The sequence below is a fragment of the Taudactylus pleione genome, unplaced genomic scaffold, assembly GCF_031769625.1.
Source record: "Taudactylus pleione unplaced genomic scaffold, aTauple2 ptg000041l, whole genome shotgun sequence".
NCBI classification, from domain to species: domain Eukaryota; kingdom Metazoa; phylum Chordata; class Amphibia; order Anura; family Myobatrachidae; genus Taudactylus; species Taudactylus pleione.
Window position 1 is genome coordinate 45,365,018 of NW_028284443.1, and position 26,387 is coordinate 45,391,404.

The 26,387-nt window shown below is 43.8% G+C and overlaps 1 protein-coding gene across 1 annotated transcript in view; it reads right to left on the reverse strand.

Annotated features, from left to right (window-relative positions):
- Positions 1-16,160: 16,160 nt before the first annotated feature.
- COL4A1 (collagen type IV alpha 1 chain) overlaps positions 16,161-26,387 on the reverse strand; it is a 221,134-nt gene continuing 210,907 nt past the window's right edge. Inside the window, exons 50-52 of the mRNA XM_088458338.1 lie at positions 20,484-20,598; positions 20,211-20,383; positions 16,161-19,364 (exon numbers count right to left, since the gene is read on the reverse strand). Coding sequence (XP_088314464.1) covers positions 19,283-19,364; positions 20,211-20,383; positions 20,484-20,598 — 370 coding nt within the window. The 3' untranslated portion in view covers positions 16,161-19,282. The remainder of the gene's footprint in view (positions 19,365-20,210; positions 20,384-20,483; positions 20,599-26,387) is intronic.

Genomic DNA, 26,387 nt, shown 5'->3' on the forward strand with positions numbered 1-26,387 from the left:
GTACTCTAGCTTACATAGCACCCCAATGGTGTTCCTGCATGTACTTTAGCTTACATAGCACCCCAATGATGCTCCTGCATGCACTCTAGCTTACATAGCACCCCAACAATGCACCTGCATGTACTCTAGCTTAAATATTACCCAATGATACACCTGCATGTACTCTAGATTACATAGCACCCCAATGATTCACCTGCATGTACTCTAGCTTAGATAGCACCCCAACAATACACCTGCATGTACTCTAGCTTACATAACACCCCAATGATGCACCTGCATGTACTTTAGCTTACATAGCACCCCAATGATGCACCTGCATGTACTTTAGCATACATAACACCACAATGATGCTCCTACATGTACTCTAGCTTACATAGCACCCCCAATGATGCTCCTTCATGTACTTTAGCTTACATAGCACCCCAATTATGCACCTGCATGTACTCTAGCTTTTATAGCACCAAGCACCCCAATGATCCTCCTGCATGTACTCCAGCTTATGTAGCACCCAAATATTGCACCTACATGTACTCTAGCTTATATAGCTCCCCAATGATACACCTGCATGTACTCTAGCTTACATAGCACTCCAACAATGCACCTGCATGTACTCTAGCTTACATAGCACCCCAATGATGCACCTGCATGTACTTTAGCATACATAACACCACAATGATGCTCCTACATGTACTCTAGCTTACATAGCACCCCCAATGATGCTCCTACATGTACTTTAGCTTACATAGCACCCCAATTATGCACCTGCATGTACTCTAGCTTTCATAGCACTAAGCACCCCAATGATCCTCCTGCATGTACTCCAGCTTATGTAGCACCCAAATATTGCACCTACATGTACTCTAGCTTATATAGCACCCCAATGATACACCTGCATGTACTCTAGCTTACATAGCACTCCAACAATGCACATGCATGTACTCTAGCTTACATAGCAACCAGTCAATGCACCTGCATGTACTCTAGCTTACACAGGACCCCAATGATGCACTTGCATCTTCTCAAGCTTACATAGCACCCCAACAATGCACCTGCATGTACTCTAGCTTACATAGCACCCCGACAATACACCTGCATGTGCTCTAGCTTACGTAGCACCCCAATGATGCACCTGCATGTACTCTAGCTTACATAGCACCCCAATGATGCACCTGCATGTACTGTAGCTTACATAGCACCCCAACAATGCACCTGCATGTACTTTAGCTTACATAGCACCCCAATGATGCACCTGTATGTACTCTAGCTTACATAGCACCCCATCGATGCACCTGCATGTACTTTAGCTTTCATAGCACCCCAATGATGCACCTGCATGTACTCTTGCTTACATAGCACTCCAATGATGCACCTGCATGTACTCTAGCTTACATAGCAGCCCAATGATGCACCTGCATGTACTCTAGCTTACATAGCACCCCAACAATACACCTGCATGTACTCTAGCTTACAAAGCACCCCATTGATGCACCTGCATGTAATTTAGCGTACATAGCACCCCAATGATGCTCCTACATTTCTCTAGCTTACATAGCACCCCCAATGATGCTCCTGCATGTACTTTAGCTTACATAGCACCCCAATGATGCTCCTGCATGTACTCTAGCTTACATAGCACACCGACAATGCACCTGCATGTACTCTAGCTTACATATCACTCCAACAATATACCTGCATGTACTCTAGCTTACGTTGCACCCCAATGATGCACCTGCATGTACTTTAGCTTACATAGCACCCCAATGATGCTCCTGCATGTACTCTAGCTTACATAGCACCCCAATGGTGTTCCTGCATGTACTTTAGCTTACATAGCACCCCAATGATGCTCCTGCATGTACTCTAGCTTACATAGCACCCCAACAATGCACCTGCATGTACTTTAGCTTATACAGCACCCCAATGATGCACCTGCATGTACTCTGGCTTACAAAGCACCCCAGTGATGCACCTGCATGTACTTAAGCATACATAGCACCCCAATGATGCTCCTATATGTTCTCTAACTTACATAGCACCCCCAATGATGCTCCTGCATGTACTGTAGCTTACATAGCACCTCAATGATGCTCCTGCATGTACTCTAGCTTACATAGCACACCGACAATGCACCTGCATGTACTCTAGCTTGCATAGCACCCCAATGATGCACCTGCATGTACTCTAGCTTACATAGCACCCCAATGATGCTCCTGCATGTACTCTAGCTTACATTGCACCCTGAGAATACACCTTCATGTACTCTAGCCTACATAGCACCCAAATGATGCACCTAAATGTACTCTAGCTTATATAGCACACCAATGATGCACCTGCATCTACTCTAGCTTACATAGCTTCCCAACAATTCACCTGCATGTACTCTAGCTTACATAGCACCCCGACAATGCACCTGCATGTACTCTAGCTTACATAGGACCCCAATGATGCACCTGCATGTACTCGAGCTTACATAGCACCCCGACAATACAACTGCATGTACTCTAGCTTACATAGCACCCCAATGATGCACCTGCATGTACTCTAGCTTACATAGCACCCCAATGATGCACCTGCATTTACTCTAGCTTACATAGCACCCCAACAATGCACCTGCATGTACTTTAGCTTACATAGCACCCCAATGATGCACCTGTATGTACTCTAGCTTACATAGCACCCGGACAATGCACCTGCATGTACTCTAGCTTACATAGCACCCCAATGATGCACCTGCATGTATTCTAGCTTACATAGCACCCCAGCAATACACCTGCATGTACTGTAGCTTACATAGCACCCCAAAGATGCACCTGCATGTACTCTAGCTTACATAGCACCCCAACAATGCACCTGCATGTACTCTAGCTTATACAGCACCCCGACAATGCACCTGCATGTACTCTAGCTTATACAGCACCCCGACAATGCACCTGCATGTACTCTAGCTTACATAGCACCCCAATGATGCACCTGTATGTGCTCTAATTTACATAGCACCTCGACAATGCACCTGCATGTACTTTAGCTTACATAGCACCCCAATGATGCACCTGCATGTACTCTAGCTTACATAGCACCCCAGCTATACACCTGCATGTACTCTAGCTTACATAGCACCCCAATGATGCACCTGCATGTACTCTAGCTTACATTGCACCCCAACAATGCACCTGCATGTACTTTAGCTTACATAGCACCCCAATGATGCACCTGTATGTACTGTAGCTTACATAGCACCCCAATAATGCACCTGCATGTACTCTAGCTTATACAGCACCCCAATGATGCACCTGCATGTACTCTGGCTTACAAAGCACCCCAATGATGCACCTGCATGTACTCTAGCTTACATAGCACCCCAACAATACACCTGCATGTACTCTAGCTTACATAGCACCCCAATGATGCTCCTGCATGTACTCCAGCTTACATAGCACCCCAACAATACACCTGCATGTACTCTAGCTTACATAGCACCCCAATGATGCACTTGCATGTACTTAAGCATACATAGCACCCCAATGATGCTCCTATATGTACTCTAGCTTACATAGCACCCCCAATGATGCTCCTGCATGTACTTAAGCATACATAGCACCCCAATGATGCTCCTGCATGTACTCTAGCTTACATAGCACCCCAACAATACACCTTCATGTACTTTAGCTTACATAGCACCCCAATGATGCTCCTGCATGTACTTTAGCTTACATAGCACCCCAATGATGCTCCTGCATGTACTCTAGCTTACATAGCACCCCAATGATGCTCCTGCATGTACTCTAGCTTATTTACCACCCCGACAATGCACCTGCATGTACTCTAGCTTAGAAAGGACCCTGGTGATGTACCTAAATGTACTTTAGCTTAGAAAGCACCTTGGCAGTATGCCTTTATATTCTGTATATTATGTCTCCATTCAATATTTCAACATTCATAATCTGGTTCTAGACATGATCATTAAGCCGACATGACATTCATATTCACAGTGTCAACATTGAACATGTCGATTTTCAACATTTGTCATCATTTATGATGTTGATATTTTACAGTAACCATGTTGACATCATGAATGTCGACTTTTTGGTATCAACAATTTGAATGTCGACATTGTCAATGTTGAATTCATAACTGCTTGTACTTTAGCTTAGAAAGCACTTTGGTGATGGATCAGTAGGTAGTTCAGTGACATAGGGCCTGATTCAGAGACAGACGATAATGTGATCGCAGCTGCGATTTTGTACACTACACTGCTGTGAAAACATCGAGCATCCATCTTGCTCCTGCCTCAAATACAGCGGCTCTCCTGACACGCAGAGATCTCTCATGCAGCATATGAGATCCCAATGGCTAATTTATGAACGCCCATGTAACGGTATTTAAACATTAAGGCACACCTGTGTTTTTATGACTATTACCCCACCCCCCATCGTTACTTCCCCCAAACGCTGACCACCTGCTACTCATTTTGCAAATGGAATCTCTGTGCATTTGGAATTGCAAGACAATCACAGTGTGTGTGCAGTGCTGCTTATATGCATCTGCAATGGCAAACAATCACTCCATCTGCATAAAAGTTGCGTACGTCTCTGAATCAGGCCCTTAGACCACATCTTTGCAGTGAGTAATGAATGGATGTGATTGACTGCACATTACGTTTAAGCATACACAAAACATCAACTACACTAGTGGTTCCCAAACTGTGCGCCGTGGCACCCTGGGGTGCCTCGGGACACTTGCAGGGGTCCCTTAGGTTGGTGGTCCAGCACCAAATCAAGTTATTTATGGTCAATGTAATGTAAATATGTGCACAAACAGAAGCACAAACCTGTCCCCCACTATATAACCAAACCTAAGGATAACATGGAGCACAATTTACTTCGCTTTACTACTTCACTACATTTTTATATGAATTTGTCAGTAACAAACTTTTGGCTTAGGGATGCCGTGAAAACAATTCCTATGCATTAGGGCGCCACGATTCAAAAAAGTCTGGGAACCACTGAACTACACAATGTTTGTAGTAGTAGAAGCAACTCCTGCCACTTGCTTCTTTGCGTAAGCCTAAAAAAATAAAACTGAGTGGTAGCACCACCTGCTGGATGCTTAGGACTGTTTACTTAATTGTGACTCAAATGTTAAAAACATTTAGAAACTTTGGAAAGAGGAACCAATGTATAAAAGTTAATAATAAAAATGGACAGCACAGAATGCCTAATTTTAAGGCTAGTTTAAGAATTAAAAAAAGTGTAACATGAGTTATTAATGTCAGAAATACTTAAGTATATGTATAAATATGTATGTGCGTCTGAATGTACAAGACTGAGACGCCCTATTCTACCCTCCTGATTCGTCCGGGAGCCTCCCGAAAATCGTGTGCCGCTCCCGGCCCTCTGGGAAGGCAGGCAAGCCTCCTGGCGGCCGGTCACCCCCTGACTCCCCCCCCGCAGTAACACTAGAAACTGGGGTGAGCGGGTTCGGATTTCTGAACCCCCCCGAGACCCCCCCCCCCGATCCGAGGCCGATCCGAGTCAGGCTCGACTTTTCCCGCCTTACTCGGATCTGAAATCGAGGCAAAACGTCATCATCCCGCCTTCCGGGTCTCGCGGGTTTTTTATCCTATATAAGGTACCCGCGACGCCGACATTTTCTCACTCGGATGTGGACAGTGAAGTGGGAGGGTGGGAGTTAGGGCTGGCTGGGCTGTGTAGTGTAGTTTAGTGTTGTGCTGTGCTGTGCTGCTGTTGTCCATAGGGGCTGTGTCCACTCCTCCAAAGTCCATAGGGGCTGGCTGTGTTGTGCTGTGCTGCTGTTGTCCATAGGGGCTGTGTCCACTCCTCCAAAGTCCATTGGGGCTGGCTGTGTTGTGCTGTGCTGCTGTTGTCCATAGGGGCTGTGTCCACTCCTCCAAAGTCCATAGGGGCTGGCTGTGTTGTGCTGTGCTGCTGTTTGCCATAGGGGCTGTGTCCACTACTTCAAAGTCCATAGGGGCTGGCTGGACTGTGTTGTGCAGTCAGTTCTCCATAGGGGCTGTGTCCACTCCAAAGTCCTGTGCAGTGTCCCAGTCCTAAAGGGGTGCTGTAGTGTTGTCCAGGGGGTGCTCTGTCCATCAGTGGTGCTCCCCCCAAGTGCAAAAAAAATTTAAAAAAATTCTGTGTTTGTGAATTGTGTGCGCAGTAGCCGCACGTGCATCAACAAAGTAGTGCCAAGCGTGCGCATGTGTCATAAGTAAAGGGCCGGCTGGCTTGACCGTTAAAGGGTGCTGTAACCCCTAAAGTGCACTCCAAAAAAAATAAAAAAATATATTTTTTTGTGTTTGTGAATTGTGTGCACTGTGGCTGCACGTGCATCAACAAAGGAGCAGCGCCAAGCGTGCGCCTGTGTCCCATAAGTAAAGGGCCGGCTGGCTTGTCCGTTAAAGGGTGCTGTAACCCCCAAAGGGCACTCCAAACAAAATGAAAAAATATATTTTTTTGTGTTTGTGAATTGTGTGCGCAGTAGCCGCACATGCATCAACAAAGTAGCACCAAGCGTGCGCCTGTGTCATAGGTAAAGGGCCGGCTGGCTTGACCGTTAAAGGGTGCTGTAACCCCCAAAGTGCACTCCAAAAAAAATAAAAAAATATTTTTTTTTGTGTTTGTGAATTGTGTGCGCAGTAGCAGCACGTGCATCAACAAAGTAGTGCCAAGCGTGCGCCTGTGTCATAAGTAAAGGGCCGGCTGGCTTGACCATTAAAGGGTGCTGTAACCCCCAAAGTGCACTCCAAACAAAATAAAAAAATATTTTCTGTGTTTGTGAATTGTGTGCACTGTGGCTGCACATGCATCAACAAAGGAGCAGCGCCAAGCGAGCGCCTGTGTCCCATAAGTAAAGGGCCGGCTGGCTCATTTCTTAAAGGGTGGTGTAACCCACAAAGTGCACTAGTGTCCAACAAAAATAAAAAATTATTTTCTGTGTTTGTGTGCGCCTTAGCCGCACGTATATATCAATATAACATAAATGGAGGACCAAACTTTCTCCGATAAAAATAAAATAGGGAAAGATCAAGAACCACTTCCTCCTAGTGCTGTTGCTGCTGCTGGGAGTTGTTCATCATCCCAGAGAGGAAGTAGGAACACCACTACTTTTACTAAACAATTGACCCTCCAACAGTCCCTAGCGAGGAGGATGAAGTACGACAGCAGTCATCCTGAAGCAAAAATTATAACTGAGGTCTTGACTGCTATGTTGGTGTTAGACGTACGTCCGGTATCCGCCATTAGTGCAGTGGGATTTAGACAATTGATGGAGGTAGTGTGTCACCGGTTCCAAATCCCGTCTAGATTCCACCTGCATCCTCAAAGCAGCAGCGACAAGCGTGCTTCTGTCTGTTAAAGAGTGGTGTAACCCTCAAAGTGCGCTCCACAAACAATAAAAAAAATCCTTTTTTTTCTGTCTTTGTGAATTGTGTGGGCTGTAGCTGCACCTGCATCCTCAAAGCAGCAGCGACAAACGTGCGTCTGTCTGTTAAAGGGTGGTGTAACCCTCAAAGTGCACTCCACAAACAATAAAAAAATTATTATTTTTTTTCTGTCTTTGTGAATTGTGTGGGCTGTTGCTGCACCTGCATCCTCAATGCAGCAGCGACAAGTGTGCGTCTGTCTGTTAAAGGGTGGTGTAACCCTCAAAGTGCGCTCCACAAACAATAAAAAAAATCTTATTTTTTTTTCTGTCTTTGTGAATTGTGTGGGCTGTAGCTGCACCTGCATCCTCAAAGCAGCAGCAACAAGCGTGTGTCTGTCTGTTAAAGGGTGGTGTAACCCTCAAAGTGCTCCAAAAAATAAAAAACATTTTTTTTTATGTGTTTGTGACTTGTGAGCAATGTAGCCGCACGTGCATCAACACAGTAGCAGCGCCAAGCGTGCGCCTGTGTCATAAGTCAAGGGCCGGTTTGGACATCTGCTCCGGACTGAAGGACGTGCCAACAATTTCTGACAAGTCTACTGTCACTGCATATGATACTGTCCTCAAAACAGCAGCGACAAGCGTGCGTCTGTCTGTTAAAGGGTGGTGTTACCCCCAAAGTGCGCTCCAACAAAATAAAATTATCTTCTTTTTTCTGTGTTTGTGTGTGAAATGTATGCGCAGTAGCTGCACCTGCATCCTCAAAGCAGCAGCGACAAGCGTGCGTCTGTCTGTTAAAGGGTGGTGTAACCCTCAAAGTGCGCTCCACAAAAAATAAAAATAATTTTTTTTTCTGTCTTTGTGAATTGTGTGGGCTGTAACCGCACCTGCATCCTCAAAGCAGCAGCGACAAGCGTGCGTCTGTCTGTTAAAGGATTACATCGGTGACAGTATCCAAGTAGGCATGTCAGACAGTCCGTACCTTTACTGGCAGGAAAAAGAGGCAATTTGGAGGCCCCTGTACAAACTGGCTCTATTTTACCTGAGTTGCCCCCCCTCCAGTGTGTACTCCGAAAGAGTGTTTAGTGCAGCCGGGAACCTTGTCAGCAAAAGGCGTAGGAGGTTGCTTCCAGAAAATGTGGAGAAGATGATGTTCATAAAAATGAATTATCAACTCTTCCAGGGAGACCAGCCTCCAGAACGTACAGAGGGACCTGTGGTGGTGGATTCCAGTGGGGACGAGTTAATAGTCTGTGAGGATGAGGATGTACACAACACTGAAGAGGGTGAGGAATCGGTGGATGAGGAGGATGAGGACGACATCTTGCCTCCGTAGAGCCAGTTTTTGCAGGGACAGATTAATTGCCAGCTTGTTTTGTGGGGGCCCAAACGAACCAATCATTTCAGCCACAGTCATGTGGCAGACCCTGGCGCTGAAATGATTGGTTTGTTAAAGTGTGCATGTCCTGTTTATACAACATAAGGGTGGGTGGGAGGGCCCAAGGACAATTCCATCTTGCACCTCTTTTTTTTCTTTGCATTATGTACTGTTTGGGGCCTAGTTTTTCAAACTGCCATCCTGTCTGCCACTGCAGTGCCACTCCTAGATGGGCCACGTGTTTGTGCCGCCCACTCGTGTCGCTTAGCATAGCCTTTTGGACATAAAGACATTATTGTGAGGTGTGAGATGTTCAGAATAGACTGGAAATGAGTGGAAATTAAGGTTATTGAGGTTAATAATAGCATAGGAGCAGAAAAACCAACACATTCTGTGATCTTAGCTGTTTTTCTTTTTTTTTTAAAAATACAGATCCAAAACACAAAACCCAGAACCCAAAACACGGAAGGGTGGTTTTGGCAAAACCAATCCAGATCCAAAACACGAAGAAAGATCCAGATCCAAAACCAAAACACGAAAAGTGGCCGGTGCACACCCCTACTAGAAACCCCTACTGCGGAATGTCGTTAATATCAGCATTGTTAAGAAGGGGCAGAGCCATGATCACGCGGTCATGCCCATGCTCCGCCCCCAATGCTGCAACATTGCAGTACCACGCCCCCTTTTTGCAGTGACACGTCCCCCGCCATGGAAGCCGGACAGCTCCCTCCTGAAAGGAGATATGGCCCCATTTCAGTGTCTTTAGATGCTCAACTACCGTTTGGTCTGTCTTGAGACATGAACATCGCTCACACCATGTTAAGCTGGGTACACACTGAGACGATGTCAGCATAATAAAAAAAGAAAAAGACCACTTCATGTTTTTTTTAGCGAGGGAAAGGAATTACCAATAGAAGAGATAACTGCCAAACTGAAAATACATAGAGGCAAAAGAATGGGAAATAAGAAATATATTTAAAAATCTAAATCTAGCATAAAAGAGGAGAAAACCCTTTTAACGTAGGGCAAGACCTCCTAAAGGAAGTATTCCACAAAGTTGACATTTTGTGCTCACTAACTCACAGGAGTATACAGTATTTACTAAGGTGAGAGTTTTTAGAAATGGAGATGTTGCCTATAGCAACCAATCAGATTCTACTTACCATTCAACTAGCAGCTTCTAGAAGATAATAGCTAGAATCTGATTGGTTGCTATGGGCAACATCTCCACTTCTAAAAACATGGAAAGTTTTTCTAATATAATTGACTACACTATAATATTTTCTGAGTTGTAACACAGTGTATAACTAATGATTAATGACTATAATTTATGTTTGGTTTTATTCATTTATTTACACCAAAAAAAATTAAAAAATCAAGAAAAGGAAGGTAATAAATAATTTATTGAATTAATCAATTTACACCAATAATAAATATGTAGACTATGTTGTATTGTATAATCAATTTTTTGCTTAAAATATGTACTATAGTAAGGATTACGAAAATATATGCCAATACTTAGCACTACTTGTAGTAATCCTCGTTTGAAACCATCGCAAATTCAATGTCCATCCCTACTATAGAACATAGAGAAAACTGGCTGCGCGCTCTAAAACACACAATGTCCCACATATATATTCGCAGTATCAATAAAAATATTAAGTTTTGTATATATTTCTGTGGGAAATTGTGCATTTTAGAGTGTGCAGCCATTTTTCTCTATGTTCTATAGTAAGTACAGGTATATGTTGTGTACGTATAGGATTCTATATTGATGACCAGTTGAAGTGAATGGGACATGCATTATGGAATAGGGATGGACATTGAATTTGAGATGGTTTCAAACCATCAATGGGGGGAAATTAAATAAATAAAAGGGGAATATCAGCTGCAAAATTCACCAGGAAAATGGCGCAGAGACCATTATTCCTGGTGATTTGTGCATGTACAGTAGAAAAATCAGCTGGAAAATGGCTGCTGCTCCATTTTTCTTGAGACTACTTCATGCACAGCAGACTCACAGCACCAGAGTCTACTCACTTGCGCAGCTGGCTAGAGAGGAGGGGGCCCGGACGGATACTATACACAGGCCCCCCCTCTCTTAATATGCCCCTGGTTGTTGCCAATATGCACCTGGAATGCATTTGTGGTCCTTTTGCTTTGGTTGGAATGAGCTATAGTGGGAGTCACCAAACCATATCATTCAGGACATTTATTCCAGCAGATCAAGTGTGATCTTCGGGTCTGGATGATGATGGTAAAGATATTTCAATGCATAGAGGATCTGACCTGCGATTCCTGTGGCAAGCCAATTCTTGCCGCTTTTTACTGATGCAGCTTGTACTGCCGGTTTTGGAGTGTGTTTTGAAGGGAATGGACATGCTGGGGGAACTTTTTCAATAATTGTGGCAGCTGAATTGTGAATCTACAAGTTAAAGTATCAGAACATGGTTTATTGAGTGACAATTTAGGGGTTATTAAGCTGTTGACAATCAGAGCTCCTCTTCTGTTTAAGCATTGCATTTGTTAAGGTACAGAGATGCTTGAAGGCCAGTATTGACTTTAAGGCTAAGCATGTGCCAGGAGTTGATAATATGATGGCAGATGCTTTGTCGCATTTTTCATGCACTTGTGCCCGGGACCAATCATATTGGCTTAATGTGAACATCTTATTTGTGACAGATTACCAAATAGTCATAGGTTTGGTGCAGAAATGCCTAACACCGGCTACATTGAGGATTTATACCCCTGCGTGGCATGACTAGGAGGCCTTCCTTAGGTGTGTTGATAGGGGAGGTAAGTCTACCCATCACTGCATTTTGGCATTTGCTTGGAAGCATTATCAGCTAGGATGGCCAAAAGCTCCTATGGTGTCTGCTTTAGTTAGTATCTCTTTCATTGCAAAATTGCAAGGTCTGGTTGATCCAACCAAATACTTTATGCTTGCCAAGGCTAAGGAGAATGTTATGGGTGCTGTTTCCGGTTAGCCAATTGATTTGAGTTTGTTGGAGGCTTTGATTGAGGCAATCGGAGCGGTTGCCTCAGATGAATTTCAAGCGGCTCTTTATTGAGTGGCTTTTTCTTTGAGGGCATTTGAAATTACAGAACTAGTCATGTCTGGTAAGGGATCTGAGTTGTGTGGATTGCTTGGCTGCTATGTCTTTCTGCATCAGGATTCAGGGCCTGATTCAGAGGCGCTCGCTGTTTGCGAGCGCTCTCTGAATCAGGGCGGGTTTTTTTTTTTGGCCTCCAGGCCGCTCACTAAGCTGTGGGTGACCACCCACAGCTTTTACGAGTGGCCTGGTGATGGTCGCGATTATCGCGACCATCAGGCTTGCGAGGAGACCCTGTGGTAGGGTCTCAGGTCTCGCAAGCCAGAGTGGACTTCCTGCTCTCATAGAACTGGAAGTCCACTACTGACATCACGAGTGATGTCAGTAGGGCCGCTCACAAACGCCAGGCATTCCTAAGGGAACGCCTGCGTTTGTGCAGCCACCCCCCCTCCCCACCTACAAAATGGGGCGAGCTGTCAATCAACATCGACAGCCGCCCCGCCTTGTAGCAAGACCCATTGTGACGGAGCTGCCGTCACAGTACGGGTCTCGCGCATATGCATGCCGGAGGCGGCGCATGCGCAGTCGGGGAACAGCGGGTCTGAATCAGGCCCTCCGTCTTATGTAAAATTCAGCAGTTCAAAATGGAGCAGATGAGTAGAGGGTGCTGGGTGATGCTTTCCACTCATATCGTAGCTTAACTCATGTCAACCCAGTTACATAGAAACAAACAGACTCGAGGAATGTGGCTTTGCACCTACTAAAGTGTTTCAAAGGTTGTTTCATTCAGATTCTTTGTCCCTTAAGAAATACCAGCTTGGGGCAGTGTTTAAACATTCTTTTAAATGTTCTTGATTTAAATAGTATGGAATTTCGTAGGCATGTTTTTAGGATTGGAGCGTCGTTGCGCTGCTACTCTGGATCCATTCAGGCTGTTTAAAGATGGAAATCATCACCGTATAAGTCATACATTTGATACACTAAGTTGTTAACTGCTCTTCACTGCTTGGTAACCCAGGAGTTAATTTGCTTGTCATCGTTGTTATGGGGACGTGAAGGAATCTTTCCTAATTTGTCAACTTTGGGGACATTATTGGATTGTGTTTTCTGGGAGGCTTTTTATGGTTTTACCTCCATTTGGATTGGTATTATCTTTTCCTTGGCAAAGCAAAGCTATGTTTATATATGTCCTCAATATGTCCTCAATAGGACTTTTGCTATGGGCAACTTCTCCACTGGTCCACTTCTCCATACTTTTCACTGCTTGATAAATAGACCCCTCAGTGTTAAGTGTTATGGCCTATGTGTGAAAATAACCACTAGGCATCTTAATTAACAGAAGGCTGTGCTAGACATGATTGAAACGAAGTGCCAAGGTTTTGTGGGTCAGCCTATTTGAAACCTGTTACTATGGGATTAAAAGGGTTGAAATTATTGACAGGAGGTCTGGGGTTTGGTAGTCCAATGGGAATTTCTTGGGGGGGAGATAATGAAGTCTTGAATGGGTCTGCTATCCTAGGAGTTGCATCCTCATAGTTGGATTTCCTGCTCTTTTGCCCTATTTTGCATTCACATTTACTGCTATTGTTGTTGTTTTTTTCTTGCCCTAACTTTTTTTTCCTGCTAGATGAAGTGTATCTGATGCAGAAAGCGTTGCTCCTCAAGGGCCACAGGTAGTGCAAGAGGTAGCTGTGGAGCTCTTTGCCTTTTAAAGGAGGCTTGTTAGTCCTGCCTCTGCAGTGGAACCTATGTGCAATATCCAGTTCTATGCCAAGTTAAGGGAAGGTGAGACTCTACAATTCAGGTTATGCTGGGGCATTTTCAGTCACTCCATTTGCTAAGTTTGCATTGACTGGATCTGATTGTTGCAACACTTTTTAAGCCAACATGTCTAACTTAATTTATTAAGCATTGCAATTATGGCCTATGCGTACTAGGTATCAGCCACTAGGTGTCTTTATACATTTTAATCATTTTATTATCTTTTGAGTCCAAATATGTTTTTGTATTGATGGTTATTATTAGCCCTGTACCTGGTGATTCTATTTCACCAGGTACAGAAGTTTGATTTTATATATGCCAGCTTTACATTACTTTTAATGACATAAGTACCTGACCCTCCTTTCTTTAATAAAAGTTGTGGTTTGATCTTAGTTAACCAGGACACACTTTTCATATAAAAATGAACCTCTGCTTATGTTTTTACAGTAGTGTCCATTAAAGCTGTAAGAAAGACACTTAGGGGTCTATTCATGAAGCAGTGAAAAGGCTTTTCAATGCTTCTCCCTATTCATAGACTGGTATGGGAGGAGAGATTCAGCTTTCCGTTTCGCTTCTAAAAAATCTTTTGCCAACTCAGGATGGCGTAATGCGCCTTTTGAGGGGAGAACAGGCAAGACAGCTGTCTAATCGCCTCCTCCCTGATCTCCTGACCCTCTGCTGCTACAGCAGCCAATCAGAGTGGTCCAGGGAGAAGGGGGCAGATAAAAACACTTCCCCTGCTCCCTAATGGAGAGCTTTCCGCAGTGTATATAGAAGTTACCTGGCATATGCCTGCCGGGTCACTTCATACAGCTGATTGCCCGCTGCCTCTACCCCCCCCCCCCCCCCCACATGGATAGCTCGCTCTGCCGCATCAGCCTTTCTGTCTAGTATGTGTTTGTATACATAATATATACAGACACACTACTGACTCTCCGCTGTCCCTGGCTCAACCCTTCCCGTGTACCACGACCGCACACCCACCCCCCTCCGACGCATGATCACCTGCTCCCATGGATTGCAGGGTCGGAACCAATGCCGGGATCAGCTGTTGCCCACTGTGGAGGGTATTGTAAAGCTGGCCACACATCTAAAGATTATCTGTCCAACCAGCCAACTAGTTGACTGGTTGGAATGAAAATCTGGTAACGTGTGGGAGTAACTGATGATCAGCAATTTGCTCCTAAATGCCAGAAAACAGATGAAAATTGTCGTCAGACAAGTTTGTTAAATGTTTGATCTAAACAATTTGTTGAAACAACAGTTTTTGTCCATTTTCCGGCGTTTGGGAGCAAATTGCTGATTGTCATTTGCTTTTATACCTTACCAGATTTTCATTCCAACCAAGCAACTAGTTGGCTGGTTGGACAGATAATCTTTAGATGTGTGGCCAGCTTTAGTGTATGCGCAGGACACGTGTCCAAGAAGACGGAGCATGCGCAGACTGAGGCAGACACAAGAGACGTGGGTAAACTTAGAGAAGAAAGGAGAAGACAGAATCGCTGGGACCCCAGGATACCGGATCGCATCGCGGAGAAGGTAAGTGTATATGAATTACAACATTTTACACCTTGATATCGCATTTGTAAAATGCAATGGGGTCTATTCAGCAAAGGTGACGATGTTGGCCAGAATGTTATCGGGCAACATCCTCACGATTTTTTATGAATTATTAAAACTTAAGTAAGCTATTCAGCATTATTTTCTGCAGGGACAGCGGTTGCGGTAACATGCTGTCCCTGCGATGTTACAGAAGGCATTGTTATCGGTTTCCCAAAACAATATCTTCTGTTTCTGCTACTGCGCATGCTCAGTCATGCGCTTCCAAACAGTCTCCGTCCTGGCTTTGAAGTGACCGTGGAGGGGTAAGTTCAATTACAGCCTTTCCAAAGTGATTGACATGTGTATACAGGGTTTATATTAGCCTGTATACATGAATATTTATGTGCTATTATATTTAACATTTATATCTAAATGTTAAATATAATCGCACATTAATATACATATATACAGGCTAGTATAAAGCCTGAATACAAATGACAATCACTTTCGGCAAGTTTAACATGCTCTAATTGCTCTTACCTGCCGGAGGTCACCAGGAGGGACGGAGACTGTGCGGTGTTACAGGATGCTGCAGGGCCTTATGGGAAAATTTCCCTCTGTCCCTGCAGTTTTCGTGCAATTTAAGGCATTTTCTTCATATAACGCCGTTCTGAGATGGCGTTATATAAAGTAATGATTTTTCGAGCAATTTAACACTTTATGCTATGCTGAATAGCAAAAGCGTTAAAGCACTGTAGAGATCAATGGCTGATCCCTACAGTTCGAGATGGGAATTAATGAAAAATATAATTGCGTTTATCTTCTCCATTATCCCATTGCTGAATAGGAGGTCTACATAGAAAAAGCGGAAATTATGATTTTGCATTTTTTATGTAAGAAAATCATTGCTGAATAGACCTCAAAGTCTGGTGTTAATTAACATATCGTTATCGCAAATATACATAAATAGACCCCTGAATGTTGAATGATTAAAAATAATGAAAACACTTGTAAAACCTCAATCATTTTAAAGTAGTCCATCAGTAAAAAAATACACAAGTGGTTTTATTACAAATTGGAATTTTCTGTTATGCACAATCACATAAAACCAATGCAGGGCCTTAACAATTGTAAAACATAAAGGTGGTTGGATATTTCTGTATAAAACATGCACTAGACATGCTATGGAAAAAAATAATAAAATTAGTCCGTCGAATGTTATTTCTTCAATGTCTTGAAATAATTTTTTAGTTTTCATTAACATTGTAAGATATACTATTCTAGCAAAGCATAGAAAATACAGATCTGACAAGAAGTTTGAAATATCAGCTTTAATAACAAAACAGATTGATGTATGTAACTGTTAATTGACCCAACATTAGATTATTTAACATAGGGATATGATTGCTAAGAATAGTTTTGTGCATTTTCGTATGTGCTTGTGACTGAGGGCCTGATTCAGACCCGCTCGCGAGCGCTGAGCACTCGCAAGCAGGTCGATGGTGCCCTAGTGCGCAAGACCCGAATAGCGACGGCCAAGCCGTCGCTATGGGTCTCGCACCAGAGGGGGCATACTGTCGATGGAGAGTGACAGCACGCCCCCTTTGGTGGGCGTGCCGGGGGCGTTGCCGCCCAGACGTCGGCGTTCCCATGGGAACGCCTACCGTCTGGGGCCGGCCCCACTGACATCACTAGTGATGTCAGTGGGAGTGCTTTTGGCTCTGATAGAGCCAAAAGCACTCCTGGGCTGGGGGCAGCGAGACCCTACCGCAGGGTCTCATCGCAAGCCCAATGGTTGCGATGGTCTTGACAATCGCGACCATCTTTTTGGCCGCTCGCATAAGCTGTGGGTGGTCACCCACAGCTATGCGAGCGGCCAGGAGGCCGCTCCAATAATAGGTAGCAGGGCCCTGATTCAGAGCGAGCGCTCTTGTCAGAGCGTCCGGCTCTGAATCAGGCAGTAAGTCGCAATGCGCTTGTGTCCCGATGTTGTATGTACAAAGTACTAGATTGGACACGATGGCAGAAATGTAAGGGGAGTTCCTGTACAATGACTGGGAAGTAAAAGGACACACAGAGCTGTTGTGTATTACTGGAGTGTCACAGGCATGTTATGGGTATGTGGCTGAAAGCGGTTACATACAGAGAAGCTTATACTCAAACGGAGAAACTGCACCTACCATCAGGCTGGTGCAAGTTTTGATGGTGCAACCGATGGTGCATCTAAAGACACAACAAACGATATTTGAGTGTCTACGGTCGCTGACAATGGTCCTTATACATTTGGACGCACGGCCGTACACAGGGATGGGCTTTGTAGAGGCAATAAAGTCGTAGACGCAACTGTGACAAAAGATGCAAGGAAGGACGCAACTGCACCTGACTCAGCATAAGCCCCTATGTGTGCAGTACGTATCATAATGGTATATTAGCATGCCCAGTTGTTAATGCAATGTGAGGAATACTGAGACATCAGCGTCTTATCAGTAATAAGCGATTATGTTTTTCCCAAATTAAAATGTAATAATCTACGAGTATTTCATATAGGATGTGCTAACACATGTTATTATTTCTGCTGGTATGTTATCAAAGGGCTACATATGTTTCAGGTTATTTACTCTTAATTTCCTGCACATTGTCTCTCCCCTTCAGGTGCAACATGTTACATAATCAGAGTGAGTAACTTCTTCCTTTAATTCCATTATGTTTCTTTCCCAGGGAGCGTGACATCTTACAGGGCCTACCTGTTAGCAGTCTAAATTATTAGAATAGAAAAAGTTGTAAATGCAAAACATTTTTAGTGTTATTGGTGGAATCATTTTGTTAACAATAAAACCACATTATACAGCAGGAAACTTGTATTTATACTGTGTATACATATATATATATATAAACATTTACATATAAAAATTAGTGTATACTCTTTTATTACTGACATAAATTACTAAAATATAGGTTCAGTGCTGGAAAACAATATATTTATTAGACGTAGGTATTGTATTTGGCATGTGTATTTTACATGTATACTTAGGAATGTATTGTAATCATAATGTAAATGTATCTTAATGCTTTCTCTGTCAGATGATCTATAGCATAGTATAGGAAAACAGGGAAATATATCACGCAATATACTGTAGTGCAGCCTTATGAGAAAATAATTTGCTGTTGTTGAAACTCCAGTTAGTAACAACCTGTATTATTTGATATTATAAATCTACATCCCCACCTAGTGGTCATACAGATCACTGGAGCCTGCTACATGCAGCTGTTTTCCCTGGACGGCTTTGTAATGCTGAGCACAACCAGTAAATACATTTTCTAAATCTATTCAAATTGACTGCAAAAGGGGAAGTGTAAGAAAGGACCAACCAAAAGCAATAATCTCTTGTTTGCAGATAGTGAATGGTTGTTTTTCAGCTAGGGCTATTATAGGAGTTGCTGAGACGTTGTGGAAAAAAAACAGTTGCATTCAGCAGTACCTGGAGCTCCAGCTAGAGGGCACTGGACTGCAATACCACTGCCTCCACCAAGATACACTAAGTGGTAATACAACTTTTTAAAAGTTTTTTTTTTCTTTACTACAGTACAAGATGAAACATAAATTTGATTAACAAAAGACATGAACTATTATCTCCTCCCAAATGGCGTATTTTTGCTGTTTTCATTTTTTATGGACAGATGGACCAAACAATTAAGTATATCTGAAGCTTAAGCTTCAAAATACTGTATCTCTGTCTTACTTTATACAGACAATTCATATTTAGCAAACTAAAAATTATACAATGATAACAACAAATATTTATATTTCTGAAACAGAACCTAAAAATATAGTACAAGAATAAGTGGAGTCACAGCATAAGGTACTGTACATCTCCTAGCACCTTATGAATTAAGAAATCAGCTTCTGCTGTTATAAAGCATCAGTGCATTATATTATATTATATACTATGTCTTTTCAAAGTGCCATCTTGTATGCTACTAAAGCATCTAGTCATGGTATTCTTTCCTCTTTGAGTGGACAAGGATCAGTAAAACAGAGCTAGTTATGAGAGTTCCTATAAGGCACATTACTGTTTTCTTGCTGTACAATAGTGAGGTACATTGATATAGTATTTGGCTTTTCATGTTAAACAAATAGCACCATACGATGAATTACTCTACTCCATTAAGTCCTTCTCATGCATACTTGACAGCGGCTGACATGGGTTCGGAGATCTCCGGCTTTGAGAGTTGAAGGTGTAGGTTTCCTGTGAATATTAGACGATGGTAAAATATTAATCAGGTGCGGTGTTGTAACAATACCATTAAGTGGTGGGCTGGTAGAACAACACTATTTCACATATTCATTTTCAGGTTCTTTGTAAATGGTCCCTCAGACACAGACAAATTTTTGCTGCACATTGACACTACAGAAATGGGTATCACACCCAAAACTTATTGTTACGTGTCCTAATCCAGGCATATGACTGTACAACTTATAAACTCCTGGACAAACTAGATTCTGTTCTGCAGGATATTACTTAAATGAGAGAATGGGGTGGAGAAGGAGCATTGAGAAGAGAGATTGGGCCGTAGGCTGCACTTTCAGTAGCACATATTTTGCACCTTCCAGATGCACGTTTGTGGAATGAGGCACTTCTGGGCGCACCTCCACCAATACAGTAAATATACACAAAAGTGATAAATGTAATAAACACAATATTATGTCACTCAAATTATTCATTTCAGAAATACATGAAGCTAAACTAAGCAATATATTAAGAGAAAAATTAGAGGGTGAAATTAATGAAGGCGTGACGCTTAAGTAAATAAGACTTTAAAGAAACTCTTTAGTTATTCCACTATGTGCATTTTCTGGTAAGTCCACAAACATGAAAAGCTACCATAACCAAGGAAGAAGAAATAGGTGTGTGACTTGAAATGTGCTGGATTTGTGCAAATAATGAAGCAGTGGGGTCCACATTTCTTAAATGAGCCTTTCTGTGTCGAGTTGGTTCATTTCTCTTTTTTATATTTCAGCCATGCTCGCAACCAAATGTGTCTGTAATGGTGATTGTGCAAACTACAAGAGTACATTAGGCTTTGTAACTCACTTGAACATTTCACTGTTTTCTATGGTAGCAAGCCAAAAACTGTAAGTATTGGCATAATAGTTGCAGGTTCCTCGTCCATGGCACTCAATGTATGGCACACTGCGGAATTCTTCCAAGCAGGAGCCTGGTGAGGCCAGAGCCTGGCCAGAGCCTTCAGCACCAGCACTGGTTTGCTAGAATTAAGAAAAAGGGCATATATATAAAAATCACTTTCAATAAATGAATTAAAAAATATCACAACTCTTCTAAATAAACACACAAAAAAGCACCCACCATTACAAATGAATATCCAATCCATAGTGACATCCATCCATCTGGACATTGCGGTATTTGTATTGTCTGGCTATGGACTGCCATTACCATAGCTGGTGCTTCACAGACACTGCACCTATAAAATGAACACATTGCTAGTAATGATCTTACATCAAGCCTAGTACTATAAACGCATGAGCAGTTATATAAAAATTTTAGTTTTCAGCAGAAAAGGATTAACACCTCACCTAGGTAGTTAAGTTACCATGAAATGCATTAACATATTGCCTTATTCTATTGTAATAAGGCAATATGACTTATATACATTACTATCCTTAGGTTTTGGCTGCAGGGGATATTATTAGCTGCTATCCAAAATACATAGGGGTCTATTTACTAAGCAGTGTTAGGAGACAGAGTGAAAAGTGATAAGAAAGTAATAAGGTGCCAGCCAATCACCTCCCAACTGTCATCTCACAGGCTGTGTCTGAAAAATGACTGTTGGGAGCTGATTGGCAGGCACCTTATCACTTTCTTATCACTTTTCACTCTGTCTCCAAACACTGGTTAGTAAATAGACCCCATAATCAATTTCCCTGGGGAAGATTCTGTGCATCAGAGACATTTGTTCCAATAAGAGTGCCATTAAGTAACAACTCCAACACCTGTTAAACCATTTACTTGCGTGAGAGCATGAAATGGATGACTGACAATGCTGACACTACTGTACTTTATTTTTTTTAATAATTTTGATCAGAGCACAGTCACCCAAACTACAATGGCAGTGGTCTCCATGGTGTATGCCCTAGCTGCACACACCACATTGCAAGATGAGGCATTATTAGGGGCACAGTACTAGGCTGAGGTTTTTATGTTTAAGTCCTCTAGCTCTGAGTGGGTTAAGTAGCACTCCAAGCACTTCACACCTGCTGCAGCTTTATCTTTTTATACTAACTACTTTATGACCATACAAAGGAAAAAGGGTGTTTGAAGGATGGGGGCGGGGCTAGACTGCACATCCTAATTTTAAACATAATCAGGGGCATCTCTTCCATTGGGCTTGTTGGGCAGTTGCCCAAGGGCCCAAAGCTTGTAGGGGCCCACCAACCCACCCCCCTTAAGCCGCAGCCAGTTGGTAGATTTGTGCTATTTTTGTAAGCCTGCCACCGGTGCACTTTATTCTGACCTCATTCCCAATTTCACTTCATCCGCCGGCTTCAGACCAGTCAGACAGAGTCTCTCTGCATGTGTGGGAGGTCTGATGGGCATGCAGGAGGTTTTAATTTTATTGACCATTTACATTTTTTTCCCGTGAATGGGTAGGTAGGGGCCCCAGTCATTGCTTTGCCCAGGGCCCACACTGCTGTTAAGACAACCCTGAACATAATAAGAGGTGCTACCATACTGAACAGTGCTTAAAATGGCCAGTGGATAATTGGGCTGAAAGGCTTGCCCCCTATCTTACTGGTGTGGCTCAGAAAGCATATGATGATTTATCCTCTGCTGATGCGGAGAAATATGACTTAAGCCGCATACACACTTAACGATATGCTCCATGAGCGATATCGCTGTGTTTTCCATGAACTGCCGAGCCCAATGTCGGGAATGACAATAATCATACACACTGAACGATATCGTTCAGTGACGGCACCCTCCCTCATCCCTTAACATGTACAACCTTGCCCTGCTAGTTCAGGCGATGAAAGACATTGTTAACGATTCGCGGGAGCGCGCATCCTTAACGATATTATGTATACACACTGGACAATATTGAACGCCATGAACGGTAACAATATCGTCCATATCGTTAAATTTATCATCTAGTGTGTATGAGCCTTTAGTTAAAAGTGCCATTCTGGCCCGGTCAGGTCTCACTCTTTCTGGTAGAGTGCAGCGCTTCCATGTATGGGCCCTATTACTAGGGATCCCAATTCGGAAGTAGGTGGCAGAACTCTCCAGACAGGGTTGTGAAGTTGGCTCCAGCCAGAACACCACACTTCCGCACAGATTGTAGATAGAGATGGTGGTTATTGTCCAGTGTATAAGAACCCTAGGGCGGAATATGCAGCACTGGGTCATACACACTGATCCTCAGAATTTAGAGTTATTGGAGCGTTATGAGACCGCAGGAAATATAACAAAAATGGCAGAAGAAAAAACAGGGAATCGGCGACTCGTTAAGATGGCACCCCATTGGCCTGTCACCCCTTCTCAAGAAAACACCACTGGAGACGCCAGGGTCGTTTGCTATGAGTGCAGAGAGCCAGGTCATGTAAGGCGGGACTGTCCCAGAAAAACAGAACCTATGGAGCGTGGGGTTGCTAGTATGGGCCCCGCTTTTTCCACAATAGTACCCATGAATTCCATATGCCCGTTAATGTGGGACCTGTGTTACTGATTGGCCGAGAACTCCCAGCTATTATAAACTATTATAAGGAGTGAGCTAACCCTGATCTCAGAGGCTGTCCTGCCCATGTCAGTGGAAAAGGTGCCAGGGTTAGTTGAAGTACTCTGCATTCATGGATCCACAGAAAACTTCTCCCGGGTGCGAGTGAGCCTCACATAAAGGGGGACACCTACCGAGGTGGTCACCACGGTTGGTCTTATGCTCCCCTATTCTATCATATTGAGACACAACTTCCCAGGATTTGTTGAGCTCGTAAAGGAACCACAGAGACAATGCCACTGTAAAGTCTACAAGGTCCTACCTCATAAAACGGAGGAGAGTGGAAAAGCACGGTCAGTCCTCTTTGGAGAGGGAACCTCTGCACAATTAATATCAGAGAAAAGAAATCCACAACACTTTGCCCAGTAACAGCCAGACAAAAATATATGCAGAGATGTTATACCCAATACAGATGTTTCTGCTCAAGTTCGGAAGTTTCGTCCAAGGGACAAAGTTTTAGTCTTAGTACTGACACAAGAGAGCAAGTTGTTTGTCCATTGGCATCGGCCCTGCAAAGTAGTGGAACCTGTAGGACCAGTAAATTATCATGTCAGGCAGCAAGGAAGAAGACATACGAAGCAGATACAGTATAACATATTAACTTGCTGAAAGCCTGGCAAGAGGAGATGTTGATTCCTGTGCCCCGGGCTAGGTCACTTGGTTCTCCCAATGTCCCTTTGTGGGATACATTGCCTGCAAGGCAGCGGAAAGAGTAGAACCCAGTGTCCGCAAGAAGGATGGTTGCTCTTCTGCCAGAACGCACAACGTTCATGGGATATAAAGAAGACGTGCCTGGAAAGGTAGTTCAGAAGGCTGAATGGTCTCGGCTGTCGTGAAAGGAAAAGTGCGCTTCCCCAAGGGGGGGATGTGTGGTGAGAGGGGTGGTCTCTCACCTGAATTGCCCACATTCTAGTGGGATTAACTTCTTCCAAGGGAGAGGAAAACAAGACTGGCATATTCTGCAACTGTAGTAGAAGTTTGGAACTCCAGGTTTTCTGGCTTGCACAAACCCAGTTGGAATCATCCCGGGAGAACAGGAAGAGTTTAAAACTGTCATACACACAGTGCTCTGGGCACTGATGCTAAATAGCGGCCAGCGAGTAGGCCCAAGTGACTGTAGTGCCAGCAAGCAAGGGCTATGTCGGGAGAGCATGGCCGCTTGTAAGCACGAGGAGTGCTGGGACCTTTTATGTTCATTTACTTATTTTCTGTATGTACCTGTGTTTCGAGGCCTAAGCCTGAGTATGCTGTTCATCAGTGTCTGTTGCCAGTGTCTGGTACCCATTTGCAGCGTCCTAAGCCAGTGCCTTTAAGTCATCTTTCTGTCACCTTTGACAAAGCTGGGAGTCACCCAGCGAAACGCGTTAGCTGTGGAGCACCCTCTCTATACTCTGGGATCCATTTAGACTTATATCTTGTGCCACCATCTGCACTGTGACCTGGACCAGACTCCATGGACTTTATTGCACACCGGGCAACAGCTGAGTGACGGGCTGACCTTAACAGTCATTCTAAGGAACTTTAGGCCTGATTCAGACCCACTCGCAAGCGGCTGTCCGCTCGCAAGTGGGTCGATGTTGTGCACTGCGCATACGCACGACGGCGGGAGCTCTGTCGTGCGCATGCGCCAGACGCGACGAGCGAAGGACTTTCCTTCGCTCGTTGTGTCTGATCAAAGGGGGCGTGCTGTCGATGTTGATTGACAGCAGGCCCCTTTGGTGGGCGTGCCGGGGGCGTGCCTCCCTGACGGGGGCGTTCCCAAGGGAATGCCTACCGTCAGAAGCCGGCCCACTGACATCACTAGTGATGTCAGTGGGAGTGATTTTGGCTCTGATAGAGCCAAAATCACTCCGGGCCTTGCGGTTGAAAAACTCAACCGCAGGCTCCGGCTCGCAGTGGCGATGGTCGCGATGGTCAAGACCATCGCGGCCATCAAACTGCATGCTCGTATAGGCTGTGGGTGGTGACCCACAGCTATACGAGCGTCCAGGAGGACGCTCCATAATTATGGAGGGCGGCCCTCATTCAGAGCGTGCGCTCTGCTCAGAGGGTACGGCTCTGAATGAGGGCCTTTGTGTTTTCATCACACTTCTCACCACTCCAAAGGAACGCCATAAAACAAGATTGCTGTTCCTCTTCAAATTCGGGACCCCTGTGCATCGTGAGTTGGTTGGAGATCAATATATTTGGATATACCATTACACTGCCTGTATTGCTGTGTACCATGAGGAGTCACATAGGAACAGGATACTGAATATACATATTTTTTATTCATTCATCGATCCCCAATACCCAGAGATAGGTGCAGTATGCTTGAACAAGTGGCCTGTTGTTGTTATTGCTTTTATTGTGCCTTATAAATTGTTTTTATCCATTGTCGCAATTGGAAATATTCAAATTAATTTATTACACTTCATCTGGTATAGTTATATCATCCATTCAAATACTCACATTAGCGCTGTTTTTATACGTTCTGTCATCTAAGCTTGTACCAGCCCTATGGCAGGTGCAGTTTCTCTATCTGACTATGGCCTCCTGTATGAGTGGCTGTGCTGTGTGAAAGCAGCCGCTTTCATTGTCACACCCGTGTCAGCTTTGTCACCCCCGTTACCTCTCAGGAACGGCCACTATAATGCGCAGACCCTGCGTCTGATTCTGCGCTGCATCTTTGTGCGTAGACTATCGGGGTACATGCATTGTATGACTCAGACACATGCACAGTACAAAAAACATTGGTCACCTACGTGTATAACAGCACTGCATCCACCATCACCACCACGTGAGTTATATGACATAAGGGCTGCTAGTCAACAATTTGAAAATGCCAGTCCTTATACAATGTCAGAATGATGTCTATATATACTGTAAATTCATATGCTACAATTATGAAACTATTTTTTGAACAAGTGAATACAGTACTGCTTGGCAGCAAGTTTAAAATAAATAAATTCCTAGTTATTTCAGGTGTTCTCTTCCCTATTTGGCCATAGATGTTCCAATTAGCGCAGTTTGTAGACAAGCTTCTAGCTACAAGGTAGACATGTACAACACTGCATTAGAAAAGAAACGGGTAATACTCTGATAAAAGGATAGAAATTGCAACATAAAAGTGAAAAAAATGTTTTGGGGATAGTGTGTGTCTCTTGTTCTAGGGGGTAGTGCGTGTCTCTTGTTCTGCAGGCATTGTGTGTGTCTCTTGTTCTGGGGGATAGCGCGTGTCTCTTGTTCTGCAGGCATTGTGCGTGTCTCTTGTTCTGTAGGCATTGTGCGTGTCTCTTGTTCTGCAGGCATTGTGTATGTCTCTTGTTCTGCAGGCATTGTGCGTGTCTCTTGTTCTGCAGGCATTGTGTGTGTCTCTTGTTCTGCAGGCATTGTGTGTGTCTCTTGTTCTGGTGGATAGTGTGTGTCACTTGTTCTGCAGCCATTGTGCGTGTCTCTTGTTCTGCAGGCATTGTGCGTGTCTCTTGTTCTGCAGGCAT